We start from the raw sequence: 20,907 nt of genomic DNA, 5'->3' as shown, positions 1-20,907 counted from the left end.
TGGGCCAGACTGTGTACCATTTCGGCCCGATTTAGATGGAAAATTGCTTCTCATGAGTTGTCCGGGTGAAAGGAAAAGATCGCACGCTTCCTAGCCTAGAAAATAGTAGGGGTGGGTGTATGGTAGGTATATAAAGTCAGATTTAGTAAAATTGTTCATATTGATTGAAAATTCAAATGGTCATTTTCTCTCCTATAATTTTATCCAAACTATGAACAAATTATGTTGTTAGATTCATTACAATTAAATCTTCGTAACAAGATCTCACGTGACTATATGAGTATATTCTGATGACTTTTTTCTAACTCTTCTTAGTGTTACACATGTTTCAATAAATATTTTTCTAATGTTTCACTAGTTCTTGGTAAATATTGCACATATTATACTTGCTGAAACATCTAAATAACACTATGCGCAACATTCACAAATAAAGTAATGAAACATCACAATATATTTATTGATTTCGTGTGCAGCACTAAAACAATATGCATAGTATAAAAAACTTAAAATGTGCCACATATTCGAATTCTAGCTAAAACATTTACCTCTCACACGTGAAACATCAAAACTTAATGTTTGAAACATATGTAATTTTTCAATTAAAATATAATCGTGTGAGATACTGTTGTAAAAAAATAATTATAATGAATATAACGATATAATTAGAATGACAATTGGATAAATAGTTTGGAAAATAAATGCATGCATCCTTACATTGCATCGGAGATGCAATCTCCGGGCGGTAGTTTTCTCTATTTAGATGGCGCCAATCCGGCCTATCTACATGTATGGGCTGGGATTTCTGTTGTCTTGTAGTCCCAGATACATGGATGGATCAAGGTTGAGGTCCATCCAGACAAGGTTTTCCTTGATCTATCAATGTTCTGACCCGTGGAGATAAGGCTAATGAGAAGTAGTAAAACCAAGCCAAGTCAAAAAGAATTTAATACAACGTCTTATATACTCCTATTTATTATTCATGCTTTAAAAGTCAATGCTAAAAAATAATAGGTGAAAAAAAATTATCCAAATCAACTTCAAAATTAAATTTCTAAATTCATTTTTTGGTTATGGGTGATAAGCCAACGAGCAAACGATGAAGACCCATGTCATGCTACAATTGGATCATAGTGCGATTTGCTGATATATTATTCAACCTTCAACGAGTGACAATAGTGACTAACAGGTATAATGGATTAGATATATACTAAGCGAACTCGTATGCATGTTGAGTGGCTGCTTGGACTCATTAGGCTGTCTTCGGTCAAAACAAAAATTTGTCCTACCTAAATTTTTGGGGCACCTGAACAGTACATTGTAAAACGTTTGGACTGTAGCCAACACATACCAAATCTATAGATGAGTCATTGTTGAAGAAAAGCTATCAACATTTTAGTAGGACCAAAAAAAAACAGTGTGTCATAGTTAGCTATAAAAATTATTGCAAACAACTAGTGCTAACCAGTAGGAACCGGCAGGTCGGTTTTGTGAAACCGCTATCATAAATCACTGAACTGAACATGACAACCATTTTATTCATGTCACAATAATTTAAACTGTGCATCCATCCATGATCTAGCTAGAGTTCCAAAGCCATGGCCATGGGCATGACCGATGCAAGCTAATTGAGGTCTAGGGGCAGCACGGCACAGGGAGACCACAGACAACAAAGAGGCACCTGGTCTTGGGGCTTCAGATGTATCTGCCGTAGTTGGGGCTCCGCGCGTACGCGCACAGGCACGCCGCCTACGCCCTCAGCTACGCGCAACATGCCAGCGGTACCGGCACCCCGAACAGTGCTGCCCCCGCGCAGGGTGTCAGCAGCGTTGGGTTGCACCTTGGCGATGCCACCGCCGCCGCCTCTACCACACCAACGCCAACCACCACCGCCGCCTCCACCACGTCGACGCCAACCACCGCCGCCATCACCACGACGACGCATCGTGGCGGAGTACACCAACAACGACATTGACGACGTCGTCGTCATCATCATCATCATCGATGTTTTCTTTGTCTATATCAGAGGATAGGTACCTATAGCTACTGCACCTGCCGATATTTATAGCGGCGACGTCACCATGCATGGGTTGGTGCTCGGGTGAACTGATGAGTGGTGTGACAGGTGAGCCATACGTTGAACACCATGCATGCATGTACACGGGTATGTGTTCACGATGACGTGAGGCGCCGTCGTGGAGTGGCAGAGACTTGACACCCACAGTTAGTTTCAGGCTGTGTTTAGTTCACACCAAAATTAGAAGTTTAGTTGAAATTGGAACAATGTGATGGAAAAGTTGGAAGTTTGTGTATGTAGGAAAGTTTTGATGTGATGGAAAAGTTGAAAGTTTGAAGAATTATTTTGGAACTAAACACGGCCTCAGTTTGTCCATCAAGCGGTCAGCACATATCGGTCAACCTATGTACAATTCCGCCCTGGTTTAGGTGGCCTCAATCCTGATCTATATACATGCATGGACCGGAATTTTAGATGTAGTCTAGGCCATAGCTACATGGATGGATCGATGTTGAGGCCCATCTAGACAACGGGCCTGTTTGGTTTACGCCTCAAGAAGCGTCCGATTTTAGTAGCATGTGTTTAGATGCACATGTCTGGGCAAGAGTACTCAAGCCAAAGCACCATCCAAACACGTCCAACGTTTTCTTTGATCTATCAACGCTCTGATCCATAGAGCTAAGCCGTATAAAAACTAAGCGAAGTGAAAAAAAAAAGCTAATCTATCGATAAAGCTGTTTATGTATTTATAATTCATGGTTTAAAAGTCAATATTGAAAAAATGACTATAGTAGAAAAATAACCCAAGATCAACTCTAAAATTAAGCTTCAAAATTCAATATTTGGTAATAAACCAACAAGCAGACAATGAAAGCCTACCACTGTCATAATATTGCTATGGATACTTACATCAACGGGACTCATGTCAGATGTTGGATTTGTGTTCGAGTTGGATCATAGTGCACCTTCCTGGTATCTTGTTCAACTTCCAGTGACTGACATCAATTTGTAATAGGAATAATGGATGAACAGTAAGCAAACTCTTATGCACGTTGAGTGTCTGCTTGGACTCATTAGCCCGTTTTGGGTTGAAGCCAAAATTTATCCTACTTAATTTTCTAGCCATTTGAATAGTACATTGTAAATATTTGGACTATAACCAAAACCTACCAAATCAATACTAGATGAGTCAGTGTAACTCTCGAGGGCGCTTATACTTGCTGAAGGAAAGTACCAGCATATTTGTAGGGCATCGGAAAAAAAAAAACAACTATTAGTATGCCATAGTTAGCTAAAAACCATGGCAAACCATAGGATCTGTTTATTGATTAGGCATGATAACACAATAGCGAAATGATACACATACTTTTTTTTTACAAACTTCCTACAAACGCTAGGTGTCACATTGTGGTTGAATTTTGACTTTTTATGACTTTTAGTTATTCAACCATACTGTCGAGATTACTAATGATTCTTGTTAGTAAGAAGTCTGTAAGGAAAACACAATAACCGTTGTCATTGGGTCAAATTGATGCAAGGGGAAGGAGCGAATGAAGAGTGATTACCGATAGTGTCATTTGTTATTAGAAAAAAGTATTAACCAAAATCCCTTATATTTTTTTGGATGGGAGGAGTATAAAACATCCTAGGGGTGCTAAGCAAGGCTCAAAATTTGACTCAAATACACGTACCGTTTCTAATGTGCTCGTCGCACCTATAATTTCATCGACCGGAATTCAGAGAGTTCCATCAAACCTCTCAGTTTTCTCCTCCAACTTTACTGTTAGATCCCGAAAAGTATCATTAAATGCCTATATTTTGGCTTATGCTTATGCTTATAAGCCAAAATTTGAATTTTCAACCTAAAATTTGGAATTGATTTTGGGATTTTTTCATCGTAGTTTATTTTTCAGCCTTTACTTTTAGATCAATAAGAACACGTATATACAAGTTTTATTCACAAATTATTTTATATCGCTTATTCCATCAATAAGTGAAACAATGGAGCCTTAGTTCCAACGTATATAAAAGTTTCGTTTAAAATCCATGAAATTTCATCTTGGGCTGTGTTTAGTTCCACCTTAAAATTGAAAGTTTGAATAAATTAGAACGATGTGATGGAAAAGTTGAAAGTTTGCATGTGTGGAAAAGTTCGATGTGACGGGAAAATTAAAAGTTTGAAAGAAAAAAAAGTTAGAATTTAAACAAGGCTTTGCATTTTCACCGAGATTGGGAAAAGCTGGCTCTATCTCCCTAGAGCAAAGCATCTCTCTCTGCTAGCCTGCAAAGAATCCATGCCCAGTGCCCATCCTCTGCCTGCCTCCAGCCAAGCGACCACAGCATGGGCCACACGGACTCTGACAAGCACCAGATCTGTGGGCCGTACTCCAACCCTATCCACTCCACACGCCCCCGGCCCATACACCTCGTCCACCAACGCCGAGGCCATCGCCACCCAGCCCTATCCCCTCACTGACAAGTGGGCCACCAACCTGCATCCTGGCCCAATCACGTCCCACCGAATCGCCACGTCAGCTCTGGTCCACCAACACCGCGCCCTTCCACTGTACCACCCGTGCTCTCCCCCGAAAACCCACTTTTATCACTTCACCTCTCGTAGTTACCAATACTCTACAATAAAGCCCCTGTAGTCCAATCATTGCTTCTAGAGGCTCAAGGCCTCTTTGAATTGTATGTTTGAAAAAAAAACCTAGGAATAGATATAAAAATGATTTTAACAGGAATATAAGCGTAAAATAAAAATTTACAAACATAGAAAAAACACAAGAATAATCGTTTAATTGAACCGCAGAAAAAACATAAGAATTAGAGGAGAGATAAAATATCAAAGGAAAGTTTTCATAAGTTTCTACCTCATGTTAGATTTTATTTAAAACTTGTATGGCATTAGGTATTTCATAGGAATTTCATATGGATTCATTCCTTTAATTAAAATAGCTATATAAGAAAAATTACTATAGAAATGAAATCCTCGAAAATTTCTATGAATTTCGTTTCAATCAACGATGTGAATTGTAGGTAACACAGGGGGTTTGATGTAAAAAACGTGTTCTCGTCCATGAAAAATATCCCCTTCTTCTCCGGCTCGCCCACCTCCTCACTCCGCCATCCGCCTCACGCCGCGCCTCCGCCCTCTTCCTCCCCCCTCGGCTTCGAGGGTTTTTTTTTTTCTTCTTCTTTTTTCTTTTTTTCTTCTTCTCCTTTTTTGTTTCTCGTTTCTTTTTTTTTTCGGTTTCGGGGGAGTTGGATTCTTGATTCCTTCCTCCCCCTGAGGCCAAACCCTAATAATAATCTGATCCCTGACACGAGAGCGGAGGCGGAGGAGGAGGTGGGGGATCGATCGATCGCGATCGATCGATTGAGTGATTGGTTGATTGATCGACATGCAGCATCAGCAGCGGATGAAGCAGGCGGCGGCGGCGGCGCAGCAGCAGCAGATGATGCAGCAGGCGCTGCTCATGCAGCAGCAGCAGGCTGCGGCGGTGGCGGCGGCGGCGCAGCAGCAGCAGGCGCCCTTGTTCCCCCCGCACCACCCGCACCCGGGCCTCCTCGCGGCGCCGCAGGTGGCCCAATCTCTCTCCCTCTCTCTCTCCTTCCGTTTCGATCAGCGGTCAGGGTTTGGTGGATTTTTACTGTGCGGTCGAGGGTTTCGTTTTTGGGGATTTCGGTAGCACGATTCGGTAAATTTCATGTTGTAGTGTTTGAGGCCAGTGGGATTGATTACTATTGAGAGTGAGGATTTGACTGTTTCGCGGTTGGGATTTTGTCAGATACTCTAGTTTTTTTCTTTTGATTTTGTAGTAGTCTCTCTGACTTGTCGCATGTATTGGGGAAAATTATTTTTTTCCCGTAGGGTTTGTGGGGATAGGGTTTATTGTTCAATTTGTCGTCTTTGGGAACCTGTTTTGGTTGAAATTTCAGATCTTTATGTATTATTAGACCCAACAAGTACCTATAGTACACGAATTATAGTTCTCTGTGCTTGTGTTTAAGCTTTCATATTTATTAACTTTGAATTTGTCAGATTGTACTGCGAACTAGTATAAATGAGTTCCGTTGAAGGTCAGTGGAAACTAGTCTGGTGATTGCTAGATCAGTCGCTATTAAAGGATGTGGTTTACCGTTTACGTTTAGGCTGCATCTGATCTTTAACAAGGTGTACTTCTTTGGGGCAAGTGGTAAATGGGGAACATACTTGAACACACCATAATTATGCTCGAATTCCTTTTATAACCTGGATGTTATTTGCATACATTATTGCAGTTACAGTGACTTGTATGCTTTTGCTCCTTTATTTCTTCTTCTATCTCCTTGAATTATTTTCATTATAAAATATTTAAGTGCACCATTTTTTTTGACACTAATATTATTTTCTGGCAGATAGAGCCCATTGTTAGTGGCAACCTGCCTCCTGGATTTGATTCAAGTACATGCCGGAGTGTGTAAGTATTTGTCACCTGTTTTGCCCTGTTTATGCCCAAGGAACTTTGTTACTGTTGTTTCACTGATTTGGTTCTATTTCGCAACATTACGAAATAGTTAGATTGGGTAATGCTATGCCTTTGGGCAGAGTGCCCTTGATCCACTGATCTGGATCGAGCTCTCTTCGTTATTTGCAGCATTGCATTGTTGGCTAGATATTCTGCATTCATTCTTTCTTATGGTTGCCATTGATGTTCTGAATAGGTATGTTGGCAATATCCATCTTCAAGTGACGGATTCACTGCTACATGAGGTCTTCCAAAGTATTGGTCCAGTAGAAGGATGCAAGCTCATCAGGAAGGAAAAGGTGTGGAATCTTTGCTCTTTGAGACAAACCTAACAAAAAAAATATTATCTATACTGTTTTCGCTAGATCCTTTTGTATCCTTGTAAATGTTGCTAGTTGAAGGCATTTTTATCGTTTGGGATGTTCTGAGTATTTTATCGATCTCCATAGAAAAGCACATGCATACCCGCCCCTAATCCCTTAATTAATTAACTAAACTGATAGTTACTGAAATCTGTCATTGAATGAATTTCATTTTTCATTCGCATACTGTATTTTTAAAACTTGATAATAACTATAAGACAGTATGACACTGCCCAGTACCATAAGCGTGATATACCGATATCATCAAACAACTTGTACATGATATGACTTATGCAAATCTGTTATAGTGAACCATAGTTCAAATGTATACAAGAGTTTATTTTTCAGCATAATGGTTAACACTAGAGCTATAGTGATGATGCTGGAGTGACTATTTTGGAGTATTTTATTCAGTTGAATTTCATAGTAAGGATAGGCTAGCACAAATGCCGTAATTCTGAACAAGGAAGTTTCAAAATGTTTGCTATGTTATTCACATAGGCCAGACAGCTAAATTCATTCAATTATTATGTTACTAACTACAGTATTGATCTCTCTTGAGAAAGCTTCAATGTGATGCATCAGTTTGTTTAAGTGGCTAAATGTTTTCAGCAGATTTAATGTAATTAACTTCTTAGGTTTGGCTGAGCCGTACACTTTTTATATACATGTGCTTATATGATTTCCTTTTTTGTATTAAATCTCGCAGTCATCCTTTGGTTTTGTTGACTATTATGACCGTAGATCTGCTGCAATTGCAATTGTATCACTCAACGGTAGACAATTGTAAGTATTTCAATACTATAGTATTATAATATATATAAATTCTAATATTTTGCTTTTCCTCTTAACATTTTCCAACATTTTCTTATGATCCTACATTACCAGGTTTGGCCAGCCAATAAAAGTCAATTGGGCATATGCAAGTACTCAAAGAGAGGATACATCAGGTTGGGAACTGAAAAACTGTTAAATGTTCTTTTGCAATTATTGTTCTGTACTGTCTGTGTACATGTGAATCTGAGTTATTAAAATTGAGCTTTGCTGATGTCTGTTCATTCTTGCAGGCCATTTTAATATTTTTGTTGGCGATCTTTGCCCGGAAGTAACAGATGCTGCTTTGTTTGCTTTTTTCGCTGGATTTACCAGTTGCTCGTAAGTGTTTCACGTATCTGTGTGTATTTTTTTTTTCCAGTTCTCACTCTGCTAGCTGCGACATTTTATCGGAAGGGTATTTTACCAGTTGTTCAAGATTATGCATTTTCTTTCTTACCCATATGTATTTTTTTTCCAGAGATGCTAGGGTAATGTGGGATCAGAAAACTGGACGATCCAGAGGTTTTGGTTTTGTTTCTTTCAGAAATCAGCAGGTAGTGTCATTGTGACAGTTTAATTTTTATTTATTTGTACTTTTTTTTGGTGCGGTGCTGATTGATCATCTTTGTTATTCATTGACAGGACGCACAAAATGCCATAAATGAACTGAATGGTGAGTCTTTTTCCATGTTTGTTGCCATGCCTCACTAGTCATTAGGTTAGTTCTAGCTACCTGATCATTTCTGCTTACTTTTCATTGCTTCAGGGAAGTGGCTCGGCAACCGTCAAGTTCGTTGCAATTGGGCAACAAAGGGTGCTAATGCTGGTGAAGAGAAACAAAATACAGACTCCAAGGGTATGATAGAGTTGACAAATGGTTCATCAGGTGAATATACATGCCTTTTGTCCTGGCCCACTTGTTTTGGTTTAAGTCAATACATGATTGTAATATGTAATGTAACAATCAACTGAGCAAGAGCTCTGTTAAATGGCTAGAAAGTACTGAACTGTAAAGTATTCCATGTTCTTTTTTATGCAGAAGGTGGAAAGGATAATGCAAATGAAGATGGTCCTGAAAACAACCCACAGTACACGACTGTTTATGTTGGCAATCTTCCTCATGATGTAACCTCTCCCATTTCTGAAACAAATTTCTTTTTGTTTTGTGCTGTATTTTGTTGTTTTTCCATACCAGTAACGTTTCTGCCTCTTATATTTACTAGGTCAACAGCAATGATGTGCACAGATTTTTCCATTCACTTGGGGTTGGTTCAATTGAGGAGGTGCGTGTAACGCGTGATAAAGGTTTTGGCTTTGTGCGTTACAGCACCCATGAAGAAGCTGCTCTAGCAATTCAGACTGGTAATGGACAACTTATTGGCGGTAGGCAGATCAAGGTACGTTCATCTTCAATGTTTCAGCCATAAATACATTTAATATAAGAGTGTTTTGGGTAGATCAATCATAAGGATGGTTTGCCATGCCCATGCTTATTAGAGAGCATACCAGAAATACTTGCAAAACATCAATAATTGGAACATTCTGAATTTCATTGGCATTTACCTCCGCAAGTTATGTTTTCACCGAGTTTTTATCGTAAGGAGAGGATGTAGTCTAGTTATGGTTCTTGCAATTCAGCTAAACTTTAATCTTGTTCCTACTTGCAGTGTTCCTGGGGAAGCAAGCCAACTCCACCAGGGACAGCATCCGCGCCCCTACCCCCTCCAGCACCAGCACCATTCAATCCTGGCATGTCGGCGACCGACCTCCTAGCCTACGAGCGCACCCTGGCGCTGAGCAAGATGGCAGCGAACCCGGCCCTGATGAGTCAGCACGCCGCCCTAAAGCAGGCTGCCGCCATGGGGATGGGCGCCGGAGCCAGCCAGGCCATCTACGACGGCGGCTACCAGAGTGCCAACGCCGTCTTCTACTAGAGTGACCTGAGTACCTGACCCCCCATGAAGCAGACCACCACCATTGCCTGCCTGCCTCTGTATGACCAAGGAGGATGATGATGACCCCTCCACCCCCTTATACATATAGTAGATGAAGCCTTACCTGAACCTCTCCTTTTCTACCTTTGTTATTTGCCAATCTAGTAATCTTCTCTTCGCTGGATGCTGGCTATATATATATATCTAGAACATATATATAATGTTTTTCTGCATTTTTAGAGATATGGAAACGACCTTTGGTATTTGGATGGTTCCCTCTGTTACTATCATCGTATCATGTCGGTGTCATATTGTATTGCTCTATGCGCATTTTTTTTTTAATTTTACCTTGCTCTCAATTAACGATATCTGTATGTATAATTTTCTTTTCATGCCAAGAAACTGTCTACTCTACCGAAACTGTATAATACATTTCCTTAAAAGAGAAAAGTGAAATCGAGTTCCAGTCTCTCTCCCTCTGCTCATAGACATGTTTTAAATACTGATTGGTCTTTATAAAGCAACTTGAACTCATCAAAAAAAGTTTTAACTTTGATTTGAAACGTTTCCGGAACGGTTGTTTCTTGTTTCAAGCCAATTAAGTACTAGCTGACTCAGCTTATGATTAGGCCCATCTACATTTCGGTCCATAAAGAAGGGATAAAGATGGCTTGACGGCCTGATATGCAATACAGACCGTATAATAAGGCAATAAGGTCACTTTAGGTCCCTTATTTTGACATCGAGTTTGAATCATATCTTTCAACCGCAATACAGATATAACACATCCTTAAATTATAATAGCATATTACCCAAGACCCCAGGTCAGTGTTATGCCTGGTTTTGGATGACATAACGAGTCGATTGTGGTTAATCTGACTGAGTTAGTATGGAATCCATGCATCCTCACATTTCAGCGATAAGTCATTCTTTCTCCCCTCTCCCTCTCTCTTCCCCATCTTTCTCATGTGAGAACCGACTAGGAGAAGGGCGTGTGTGGTCAACGGGAAGGTGCTGGGAGGTGACGTCACTAAGCTCGAGCTGTCGCTTTGACTCCTCTCTCCTGAGCCGCGCGAGCGATGGTGGCGGTGCTGCCTCGTCGAGCTCGCTCGTCGTCTTGCGCCGCAATATCCTCTCAAAATCCTGATTGGAACTCGATTTCACCGTTATGTTATTGATTTTTCTTTTCCGCGGCTTACGTAACAATCAATAACATAAGTGTATCTCAAGTCACCGGCCATACCTTAGGGCTCAAACTATGGTTTTCTTTTCCGCAGCAGCTACGTCAGCTGAAACTTCTGAGGGATACGTCGTATCCGGTACTATGGTTCGACAGTGTGATTCAAACTCGACCTCAAAATAAAGAGGCCTGAAGTAAACTTATTCCTATAATAAGTAGGTCTAAAGCCGGCCCATTGCTGTGGGCTTCCATGGCCCAGGTCCAAAGACGTACTACTCGTCTTTTCTCCCAGAACTCTCCCTACCTCTCCCAAAAAAAAAAAAAAAAAACTCTCCCGAGCTCTCCTCGCCGCCGCCGCCATGTCCGGGTTCGCGCGGCGCCTCGGCGGGATCCCGTGGAGGGAGATCGCCGGGGAAGCCTTCTCCCGCGTCTTCCTCGTCGCGCAGGCCGTCTGCGCCGTCCACGTCGTCAACGCCCACGTCTGCTCCTTCGCGCTGGTACTGTACTTCGCCCGCGTCTCCTCTTCCTCTCTCTCTCTCTCTGCTCTGCTCTGGCTTGATCCCCACCCGCGTTCTGTGGGGCTCTTGGCGTCGGCGCAGGTGATGGGCCCGAGCATGCTGCCGGCGATGAACCTGGCGGGGGACGTGGTGGCGGTGGACCTGGTGAGCGCGCGGCTCGGGCGGGTGGCGAGCGGCGACGCCGTGCTCCTCGTCTCGCCGGAGAACCCGCGCAAGGCGGTCGTCAAGCGCGTCGTCGGGATGGAGGGCGACGCCGTCACGTTCCTCGTCGACCCCGGCAACAGCGACGCCTCCAAGACCGTCGTGGTGAGTAGCTTGGGTTAATCTGGTGTTAGGTTCTTCAGTTTCTGTTTCAATTAGCTAGATTTGGTTTGATCCTCTCTTGTGTTGCAAAAGATTAGTAGTAGAATTTATCTTTCTCTGCTATAATGCAAACTAACACTAGAGGATATGCTTCCTGCCCTTTGTTAAAAAGAGAAAAAAAAAGAAAGGCTTCCTCAGGTCATTGCTTACCACTTGATACCAGATTTGGTCGGTACCAATGCTAATAAATGTAGATTTCGAGAATGCTCAGTAGTAGTGTACTTCAAGAGTATAGCCTTAAGTTGCTCGAGCATCAGTACACATGTGAAAATAAAGGGATGAACTTATGTTTCATGATTAAGAGTTCACAATTCGGTGGTGAGGGTGTGTGGCCTATGCCTTAAACCAAACAATCCTGGCTCGCTGTCAGACATTTTTTTTTCTTCATTTGAACAATAGATACTTGAGAGGCACACTGATTGTCTCCACAATGAGTGGAACGCTGTGTTTTATGGTCCCCATGGTATGACCGGTGACTTCATGTTTCGCTTTATGTGCAATTTTTGGCATTGGACTAACACCGAAAGACAACCACTAGTTCACTGCTTATATGATCGAATAACATATGTACGACAGGATGCTGAGACTATTATTCAGTCAGAAGATACATTTCTTATGTTTGAAATAGCAATCAATAACATAACTGATTTTGAACATGGCAAGCTCCATGCTTTATATGATTTTCAATTCTTTTTATAGTGACTAGTTGACTACCTTTTCAGACATACCATCTTGTGATGCTCTTAATTTGGATGATGTATACTTATAGGTACCAAAAGGCCATGTCTGGGTGCAGGGTGATAATATTTATGCTTCTAGAGATTCAAGACAGTTTGGACCTGTCCCTTATGGTCTAATTACAGGGAAGATCTTTTGTCGGGTAATCTCATTTCCTCTATATTATGGTTCCTTTATATGCCACTGAAATCTCATCCTTGATTCGATTTTGCATCTAATTAGATGCCAATTTTTTTATATCATGAGATTTTGTGTAAGCAACCAATGATTGTTAAAAACTTTAGGGTTAATAAAAGCTTTACTCTAGGATGTGAATATGTGTAGTAATGGTAAACAGCATGTAGTCTCAAGTGCTTCATTTGCTTCTTGTTGCTATACTCAATTACAACAATCTGGGTTACTCACAAAAATTAAAATTTTATTGTCATCTTTAGCAAACACATTGTACATCTTTTCTTAGATTATAGTTTTAGAATATTGTTCCTATATGTTCAACTGGTGAGCTGCTATGAATTAAGTACTCTGCATTTTAAATGCCTCAAGGCAAGTGCCCATATATGGTAATAATTGGTGATGAGTCAGATGAATTTTTACACCGTGTCTAGGACAACTCTGGGCAAAGCACCTATATGCTGCCCACTGAACTTTAAAAGCTCTGGATTCCTTTGAGTACAACTCTGATTCTATCACTTCTAAACAGAGTTAGATTTCAGTTTTGTGCTCAATTAGAACTAGCGAGCCCCGATCAGGGCCGCGTTCATTTTGTTGGCGGTATTTGGCCTAAATACACCAAATGTTTTCTACTTGAAAGGTACTTGCTGAGGTTTTTTTGAAATAGCTGATATAATTACGTACAAGGTTTCTGGAGTACTGTAGATTTGTTCAACTGTATGACTTAGCACAGTACTTGTAATTAAAGCCAAGTAGGAAGGGTGTTAGTTTTAATTGGGAAAAGAATTCATTTCAGTGACCTTGCTATTTTGTCTGTTAATCATTTGTGTACCTTGAAAATGACATTTTGTTTCTTCATTCAAAGTTCACATAGCAACATGCTATCATCATTTGATTGGTAAGGCATAAAGTTAATACTTAAAGTTCATATAACTAATTTGGTGTGGACCATGAAGTCTTGCTTGAAATTACTACTTGTTGATGTTCATTATAGCAACCAAAGGTTTCAGATTCAGAAACCATGTTTTGCTACTATTTATATAGTGCATCAGCCCAATGGAACCGCATCAACACAGGGATTGGGGGCCATTCTTCATTCCCCCCTGGAATGTCATTACTAATTTTACTATTGAGTTTTGCCTTCAGGTCATTAGAGCATTGACAATATTGCTATTTCATAGGTTTGGCCACTGAAGGATTTTGGTCCGATAGATCCAATGTCAGCTGAGTAGGGGTAACTCAGCCTTATTTTTCTTCTTCACTTATTTTCAGAATCCAGGCCTCTCGCTCTACCTTTATCTCTCCGAGCCGACCTTTTTTTACCCGTTTGCTCCAGAATTTATCGAAGACGGCATGCATATCTTGAGATTTTTATGATCAGGCAACAAGGCCCTACATTCTGGTTCATGGTGTCTGCCATGGCACATTTTACAGCAAAACCGAGAGCATCAAAGTTTATTGCTCAGTTTTTTAACATGAGAATTTTGGCCATAGTCCTCAAGGGAATCCCAAGTTCTCAACCATGCTCTTGTATAAATTGAACAGTGTAACTTTGGTGTACGAAATTTTTAGAACATTATTGAGATAGACCAAAATTTGTAGAACGCTGTTGATTAATTAATCGAAGTCGCCATGTATCAGAGTTGTTATCGGACAGTGGTAAACGCTTACCGGTTTAATAAGTAGAAACAAAATTCTTGTTTTGTCAGGGATAAAGCTGGAAGTGTTCTCTGAAGCTCTTATCATTGAAACATCGAAGCTGAAAGGAGTGTTTTTTTGACATCAAGCTGAAAGGAGTTGATATACAGATGAATGCCACAACTTCTTTTTTTTACTAAGTTTCACTTGCGAGTGACTAGTGAGCAACTGAGCATGGCATGCCTTGTCAGCCTTATACAAGACTACTAACCATGCTATGTACAAGTTATGTCTGTTCAGGGATTAGCAAATGCACACATCTGAAATGCTTGAAAAATAAAAATGAACTCATATATGCTGCTCCCAAATCCAGATCAAACAGCAAGATTGGCAGCCATCTCACATCAAATCCAGATCAACAGGACAGCTCTCAAGGAATTCCAAGCAAGCCTCCATGAGGCCATCACAGTGATGCTGTGCTGGCGTTGACGTGGCTGCACAGCGTGTCCTCCCAGATCTGCTTCAGCCTCTCTGGGTCATACCTGTTCGCTGTGCCATGGCTGCCACTTCATTATCGTTCATCTCCGACAACGAATCTTTGTAGATGTAACGGAGCATTGCCTCGAACACCCTCACGTCCATGTAAACGTACGGGCGTTTTATTCTCAGTTGTGACATGTAAAAGTTAAAATTTAACTTGCATATTTATTGAATGATATGTCATATCTAAATACATCTTAATTTTTAGGGACTGTATATATCTGTGGACTGGAAATCTCACCTCCAATCTTTCAAATTTTGGACCGTTAGATATGCTTTAAGATTCGTGCACATCCTTAACCCTAACTTTTTCCTCCCATTCCTCTCCTCGCGCATTCCGCCGCCGCCGCTCGCCTCGCGTGCCAATCTCGCCACCGCCCCAACAAGACGCCGCCCGCCTCGCCGGCTGGCAGAAGAGAGTCAACGGCGCCGGTGAGGTCCCCCCGGCCGGCCCCCTCCCCTTCCCCCTTCCCCTCCCTGTCCTCTTCCTCCCTCAAGCCGATGGCGGCCGTTTTCCCCGTCTCCGGTGGCGGGCGCCACCACCGGCCGCCTCCACCTAACACATATTCCGTTTTGCCCTCCGCCTCCTACACTGACCCATCTCCAGCTTTCGACCCCGCGGCTTCGGCGACAGCACCGTCGCCTCGTCGCCTGCCCGATCCGCCGCACACCGCCGGGCTACCGCCTCCCATGGCCATCCCTCTAAAGCCGGCGAACTTCCCCCTCTTCCCTCTCCCCCCTCCCCCCCACCCCACCCCACCTCGGGGCCCTAATTCGTCGGCCCTCTACTGGAGTTTGGGTTCGCCGGCGCCGGAGAAGAAGAGTGGTCACCGGAGTTGGAGAAGAAGAGCACGAATCGTGAAGCACATCCAGTGATCCAAAATTTACAAGATTTGAGGTTGGATTTTCTGTTGATGGAACTTTAGAAATTCTATTTTTTTATTTGTATCGTAACTAAGTGACATGCAAATAATAAAAGGATATCCCTTCGAGAGTTTAAAATCCACTTCCTATACGTTGTTCCCAATTTAGGCAGCCAGCTTAGCCAGCTTCTTAAGAAGAGAGGAGCAGCTCCTTGTCAGATGTAGAAAATCATCACTCGCCATGACAGCCTTAAGATTACTCGGATTCTCCATGAATTTGAAGCAAGCCTCCTTGAGCCTCTCACAGTGATGCTGCTCGGCCAGCGTCAACGCCGTCGCCGCCGTGCTGGCGTCGACGTGGCTGCACAGCGTGTCCTCGCAGATCAGCTTCAGCCTCCCCATGTCGTACCTGTCCGCCGCGACGAGCAGATGCTGCGCCATGGCCGCCACCTCGCCGTCGTCGTCGTCGTCTACCTCCGGCAACGAGTCGTTGTAGATGAAGTGGAGCATGGCCTCGAACACCCTCGGCTCCATGTCGTGGACACGGATTGTCTCCTCGTTGTTGTGACGGCTCATCGCCATCGGGCCGAAGAGCTCCGCCATGAACACCGGCGACCGCGCGGCGAGCACGCACCGGTGCGCCGCGAACGTCTCGCCGCCAACGTGGATCGCCACGTCCGCGCCGTGCCCGGCGGCGAGGAGGCGGCCGAGGTGCGCGCCGATGTCGGACGGCAGCGGCACGCCGACGAGCTTCTTGACCGTGGTGGCGTCGTCCTCCGTGCGGATATCCTTCACGACGGCGACGTCGCACCGGAGGCTGAAGCTGTCGCCGACGAGGTATCCCGACTCCTCCAGCGCCTTCGCCGTGATGAACCGAGGGAACGACCTGGTCGCTGTGCTCTGGTCGCTGCGCGGGGGCGGCGGATGACTACCGTCGTGGGCGGCGGCGAGGAGGCTGATCTTGAACCTCGCTCTGACGCCATCTGTGAAAAAATCTAATATGTTGTAATCTAATATGTTGTATTTTGGTATTTTCTCATCTATTACATCGACTCTCTTATGGGGTATATATAGAAGTACATAAGGGATAGAGACTTAGAGTACAATATGATAAGAGTAGATTTATCTCTAGGATTCTATCTTTAGGACTCTATCTTATCTCTAGGATTCTATCTCTAGGATTTATCTTATCTCTATAATTTGTATTTAACTCTTATATCTAACTAACATATTATACTTCTAACATTCCCCCTCAGTCGTAACGGGAGCGAAGCGAACGATTGCGACTGGATTTGAAATTTTCTATTTCTTCATCTCATTTGACTCACCATCATCGATTGCATTTCTGATGAACGGTCCTCCACCTGGTGCCTGCGTCCCCTTCTGTGTCGTCCCTTGACTTTTCTCTATTCCCTCCCGCAGTCATAGCGGGAGTGTCATGGACGATAGCGATGACACGGACGTTTTTGACTGGAGTTTCCGTCAATGATTTTTGTTGTAGACGTTCGTCGACGTAGCTGATCATGAAGTAGCCGTGGTCGTGGTAGTTGATGTAGCCGCAAATAGCCGAAGGCGAAAAAAAAAATTACGCCATGGTGTGAAGACAAAAACTGCAATTGTTAGCATCTTGCATCTTGTAGATGTCAGAGGATGCCATTGGGGACGTCTTGCAAATGTCAGGGGACGTCGTTGGCAATGAGGCCACCACTTTGGTTGGTCGTCGTAGATGACGTGATCGATGTCATCGTCGGTGATGCGGTCGTTGCCGTCATAGAGGACACGGTCGATGTCGTCGAAGAAGCGTCTTACAGATTAATCTGTCAGAGGACGCGAGGTGTCCATCTATGTGGACGAGTCGGCGGCGGCGTGTTCCCATGTTGATGAAGACCATCGGTGATGTTGTGTCGGAGAAGACCATCGTGGTGATGATGTAAAGGAGGTAGCAGATGGCGGCGTGCATTGCTGTGGCTGCGGTAGTGACGACGGACTTCTTGATATTTAAGTCGTTGCACGTGGATGCATGGCTGCATTATTTGTGGTGACAATTTCTTGATGCTGTTGATGAGCGGCTTGATGGGCTGCAGCTTGACGAACTTGGACTCTTGGAGTCGATAGTGTCCTCTTGCTGCACGTACGGTCCCCGTCGCTGGCGGTGCCAGGTTTCCGAAGTAGCACCCGTGCGCACGCGCCTGAAGCGCGCATCCTTGCCGCGATGTACTCCTGCAGTAGTCCGTGGCGGACTGGCGTCCGCTCTCGTCGATGCGGGCGTGTCGAAGATCCCTGGCCAAGTGGCCATCTTGATCTGCTGCTTCGCTCGGTTAGCCATGGCAAACGCTCCGAGGATCATGAATTAATGCATAGGCTTTTATGTGGCTAGCTAGGATAAATTGATCTAATGCGAGTTTATGGATCTAATTAATCTACAAATAATTTTGATAGCTGGTAGATGCGGCGCCCCAGGGAGAATATGGCGATTATCTCATCTCCCCAGGGCGGCGCGAGCGGAAGGTGGATCAAGCGACGTTGGTCTTCGGCTCTGATACCATGTGGAAAAATTTAATATGTTGTATTTTGGTATTTTCTCATCTATTACATCGATCCTCTTATGGGGTATATATAGAAGTACATAAGGGATACAGACTTAGAGTATAATACAAATAAGAGTAGATTTATCTCTAGAATTCTATCTTTAGGACTCTATCTTATCTTTAGGATTCTATCTCTACGATTTATCTTATCTCTATAATTTGTATTTAACTCTTATATCTAACTAACATATTATACTTCTAACACCATCGACATTGGGGTCGTCGAGGTGAAGAGCGATGGAGATCCAGCCGGCGTCGGCGCCGTCGTCGTCTCCGTCGCCGTTGGCGCGGTACCCGACGCGCCAGCCATGGCCTCCGACGACGAACCTGCCGGATTTAACGTAGCTGCCGCCGTCGCTTGCGCCGATGGTCTGCGAGAAGCCGTCGATCTTGAGCACGTGCGATCCGGACACGACCTCGGCGACGATGGTCGACGCGGTCACCGACGTCGTCGGCGGCGGCGCGTCGCCGGCGGACGCGGATGATCCGGACATGTCGAGCGCTCGATCAGTGACGAATTTGCAAAGCCAAGCGTAGTGCACATCGTGATAGAATTTATATTTATTTTGTTTAGTGTTTATACCAACCGATTTCCGATTTGATTATGATTAGACATTAGAGCACTATTTGGCATAATCCGATTCTGTCAGTGATGGTTTTCCTAATTACATCCAAACTTTTTAAATTATGATCAAATCGGAAAAAAACCATCAAATTTCGATCATAACAGCTACGCCACATTGATCATAATCAGGGAGAAATGAAGTTTCTACTGCATAATTAAACAGCGAGATTAGCAACTAATTCTTTGAGGAGAGAAGGGCAGCTTAGCCAGATGCTCGAAGCCATCGCTCGCCATGGCCGCCTTGAGGTTGGCCGGAGACGCCATGAACCTGAGGCACGCCTCCTTCAGCCGGCAGCAGCCGTGCTGCTCCGCCAGCGCCAGCGTCGTCGCCGCCGTGGTCGCGTCGACGCCGCCGCTTAGCTTGTCCTCGCAGATCAGCTTTAGCCTCTCGATGTCGTACCTGTCCGCCGCCGCGAGCAGATGCTGCGCCATGGCCGCCGCCTCGCCGCCGTCGTCGACATTGGGCAGCGAGTCGGTGTAGATGAAGTGGAGCATGGCCTTGAACGCCCTCGCGTCCATGTCGCGGATGGCCACGACGTGGCTCTCGGTGTCCTCCTCCTTCATCGGGCCGAGGAGCTCCGCCATGAACACCGGCGACCGCGCGGCGAGGACGCACCGGTGCGCGGCGAACTTGTGGCCGGCGACGTCGAACGTGACGTCGGCGCCCGCATTCGTCTTGAGGAGGCGGCCGAGGTGGCGGTGCAGGTCGGACGGTGGCGGGAGCTTCGCGGTGGTGTCGTCGGTGCGGATCCCCACGGCGACGGTGACGTCACACCGGACGCTGAAGCGGTCATGGCGGAGGAGACGCTTCGACGGGTCCTCGAGCTCCTTCCGCCGCACGAACTTCTTGTGGCCCCACTGATCGGAGCCGCCCTTGCCGGAGGAGAAGGTCCGGAGCTCGCAGCTCTTGGTGAACGGCGGCGGCGGCGGCAATGCCGCCCTCCCGTCGCGGCCGTCGAGGAGCAGGGTGAGCTTGCACCGCGCCTTGACGGTCGCGGCGGCGCCCTTCGTCTTCGCGGGTCGGAGTACTTGCCGGTGAGGCAGACGAAGACGGAGACCCACTCGGAGGTCTCGTCGGTGGCGCCGTTGGGGAAGTACTTGATGTGCCAGCTGTGGCCGCCGGCGACGAACGTGCCGGACTTGACGTGCACGCCGACGGCGAGCCCCTTGGTGCCGGAGTAGCCGTCGACGGTGAGCACGTGCGAGCCCGTCGCCATCTCGGCCACGATGGTCGACGTGCTCGGCACCGCTTCGCAGCCGCCGCCGCTTGCCGCAGCCGACGGGGAGGAGCCCGCCATCTTGGAACCAAGTTAGGAGACAGGAGAGGTTGGAGTTCCGTATTTATTGTGATGCACGGCCACGGCGGCGTGAGTGATTGGAGCGGTGGTCGCGGCGGCGCGCGAGCCGAGGCGGCGGTGGCGGCGGCTGCGTGGTGGCGTAGCACACGAAGCGCCGGTGGTGTGCACCGCACGGGAGCCGACGAGGCCATGGGTTATTGGCAATTCATAAATGAATGAAGAGCAAAAATTAAGAGTTTCTTTGGTTGCCAGTCATAATTTACCACAGTTTGCCACGGTTAAAGTTGGGCAAATTTTGATAGCTATTTGGTTATAGCCACAGTTGTGACAAGATTCCCTTCTAACATATTGGGTCCCACGTGTCAATGATTTAAAAAAGTGTGGCAGGATTTGCAGGTACAATAGAGCTCTAGCACCGGCGATAAAAACTCCACGTCGGCTCGGAAGAGAGAGAGAGAGAGCGACTAATAAGCGCCGGGCTACCCACGTGCTCCAAGAAAACGGGCCCACTAAAAGGATGGGGAGGGGAGGGAGAAAGAGAGAGATTAGAGAAGATGATGGCTCCCACTAAAATAATAAAATATTAGTGCTATAGTATTTTTATTTTACACATTACCTATACTGTTTACTATAGATGATATGCCTATGTTTTGGAGCTCACAGCAGGCTATATTATTGACTTTGCTCTTAGGCTTAGTAAGTTGTAGCTAACAATTTGATTATCTCACCTTAGACAAGTGGTAACTTT

The 20,907-nt window shown here is 44.8% G+C and overlaps 4 protein-coding genes across 6 annotated transcripts; 2 read left to right on the top strand and 2 right to left on the bottom strand.

Moving 5' to 3' along the window:
- Positions 1 to 5,134: 5,134 nt before the first annotated feature.
- Positions 5,135 to 9,900, top strand: LOC4350940 (oligouridylate-binding protein 1B). The gene is made up of 12 exons (XM_015761938.3): positions 5,135 to 5,598; positions 6,416 to 6,477; positions 6,722 to 6,824; positions 7,597 to 7,673; positions 7,776 to 7,837; positions 7,955 to 8,042; positions 8,182 to 8,257; positions 8,346 to 8,376; positions 8,470 to 8,589; positions 8,743 to 8,828; positions 8,927 to 9,100; positions 9,371 to 9,900. Exons 1-12 carry the CDS (start codon positions 5,419 to 5,421, stop codon positions 9,635 to 9,637), a joined length of 1,326 nt encoding a protein of 441 aa, XP_015617424.1. The 5' UTR covers positions 5,135 to 5,418; the 3' UTR covers positions 9,638 to 9,900.
- A 1,248-nt stretch (positions 9,901 to 11,148) lies between these two features.
- LOC4350939 (mitochondrial ATP-independent inner membrane protease subunit 1a) lies at positions 11,149 to 14,588 on the top strand. Of its 3 annotated transcripts, XM_015759853.3 has the most exons (5): positions 11,149 to 11,314; positions 11,417 to 11,641; positions 12,468 to 12,578; positions 13,789 to 13,841; positions 13,944 to 14,263. In XM_015759853.3, exons 1-4 carry the CDS (start codon positions 11,177 to 11,179, stop codon positions 13,837 to 13,839), a joined length of 525 nt encoding a protein of 174 aa, XP_015615339.1. In that variant the 5' UTR covers positions 11,149 to 11,176; the 3' UTR covers positions 13,840 to 13,841; positions 13,944 to 14,263. The 3 variants fall into 3 exon arrangements, with proteins under 3 accessions (XP_015615339.1, XP_015615340.1, XP_066161530.1); XM_015759854.3 differs by lacking the exons at positions 13,789 to 13,841; positions 13,944 to 14,263 and adding an exon at positions 14,317 to 14,588; XM_066305433.1 differs by lacking the exon at positions 13,789 to 13,841 and having other exon boundaries at positions 13,880 to 14,263.
- Positions 14,589 to 15,696: 1,108 nt separating this feature from the next.
- Positions 15,697 to 18,737, bottom strand: LOC107279403 (BTB/POZ and MATH domain-containing protein 1). Its single transcript, XM_015760855.3, has 2 exons — positions 18,433 to 18,737; positions 15,697 to 16,631 (listed from the first exon to the last, which is right to left on the bottom strand). The coding sequence occupies exons 1-2, from the start codon at positions 18,728 to 18,730 to the stop codon at positions 15,814 to 15,816; spliced, it is 1,116 nt and encodes a 371-aa protein (XP_015616341.3). The 5' UTR covers positions 18,731 to 18,737; the 3' UTR covers positions 15,697 to 15,813.
- A 75-nt stretch (positions 18,738 to 18,812) lies between these two features.
- On the bottom strand, positions 18,813 to 20,202 carry LOC136351257 (BTB/POZ and MATH domain-containing protein 1-like; the record flags this gene model as incomplete). Its single annotated transcript, XM_066305909.1, has 1 exon — positions 18,813 to 20,202. A coding segment is annotated over one exon (1,173 nt), but the record flags the coding sequence as incomplete, so codon positions are not given.
- Between the last annotated feature and the right edge of the window lie 705 nt (positions 20,203 to 20,907).

Source organism: Oryza sativa, chromosome 11 (genome assembly GCF_034140825.1).
Source record: "Oryza sativa Japonica Group chromosome 11, ASM3414082v1".
Taxonomy (NCBI): domain Eukaryota; kingdom Viridiplantae; phylum Streptophyta; class Magnoliopsida; order Poales; family Poaceae; genus Oryza; species Oryza sativa.
Note: the sequence above shows the minus strand (reverse complement) of the source record. Positions and strands in the feature narration are given on the sequence as shown.

Bases quoted from the DNA above. Each gene is read 5' to 3' on its own strand.
- LOC4350940 (XM_015761938.3), top strand. From the start codon at position 5,419: ATGCAGCATCAGCAGCGGATGAAGCAGGCGGCGGCGGCGGCGCAGCAG. The intron at 7,838-7,954 runs GTTGGGAACTGA...TCATTCTTGCAG, and splicing joins TCAAAGAGAGGATACATCAG to GCCATTTTAATATTTTTGTT. The intron at 9,101-9,370 runs GTACGTTCATCT...TCCTACTTGCAG, and splicing joins TTGGCGGTAGGCAGATCAAG to TGTTCCTGGGGAAGCAAGCC.
- LOC4350939 (XM_066305433.1), top strand. From the start codon at position 11,177: ATGTCCGGGTTCGCGCGGCGCCTCGGCGGGATCCCGTGGAGGGAGATC. The intron at 11,315-11,416 runs GTACTGTACTTC...GCGTCGGCGCAG, and splicing joins ACGTCTGCTCCTTCGCGCTG to GTGATGGGCCCGAGCATGCT. The intron at 11,642-12,467 runs GTGAGTAGCTTG...GTATACTTATAG, and splicing joins ACGCCTCCAAGACCGTCGTG to GTACCAAAAGGCCATGTCTG.
- LOC107279403 (XM_015760855.3), bottom strand. From the start codon at position 18,730: ATGTCCGGATCATCCGCGTCCGCCGGCGACGCGCCGCCGCCGACGACG. The intron at 16,632-18,432 runs GTATAATATGTT...ATTTTTTCACAG, and splicing joins CAATGTCGATGGTGTTAGAA to ATGGCGTCAGAGCGAGGTTC.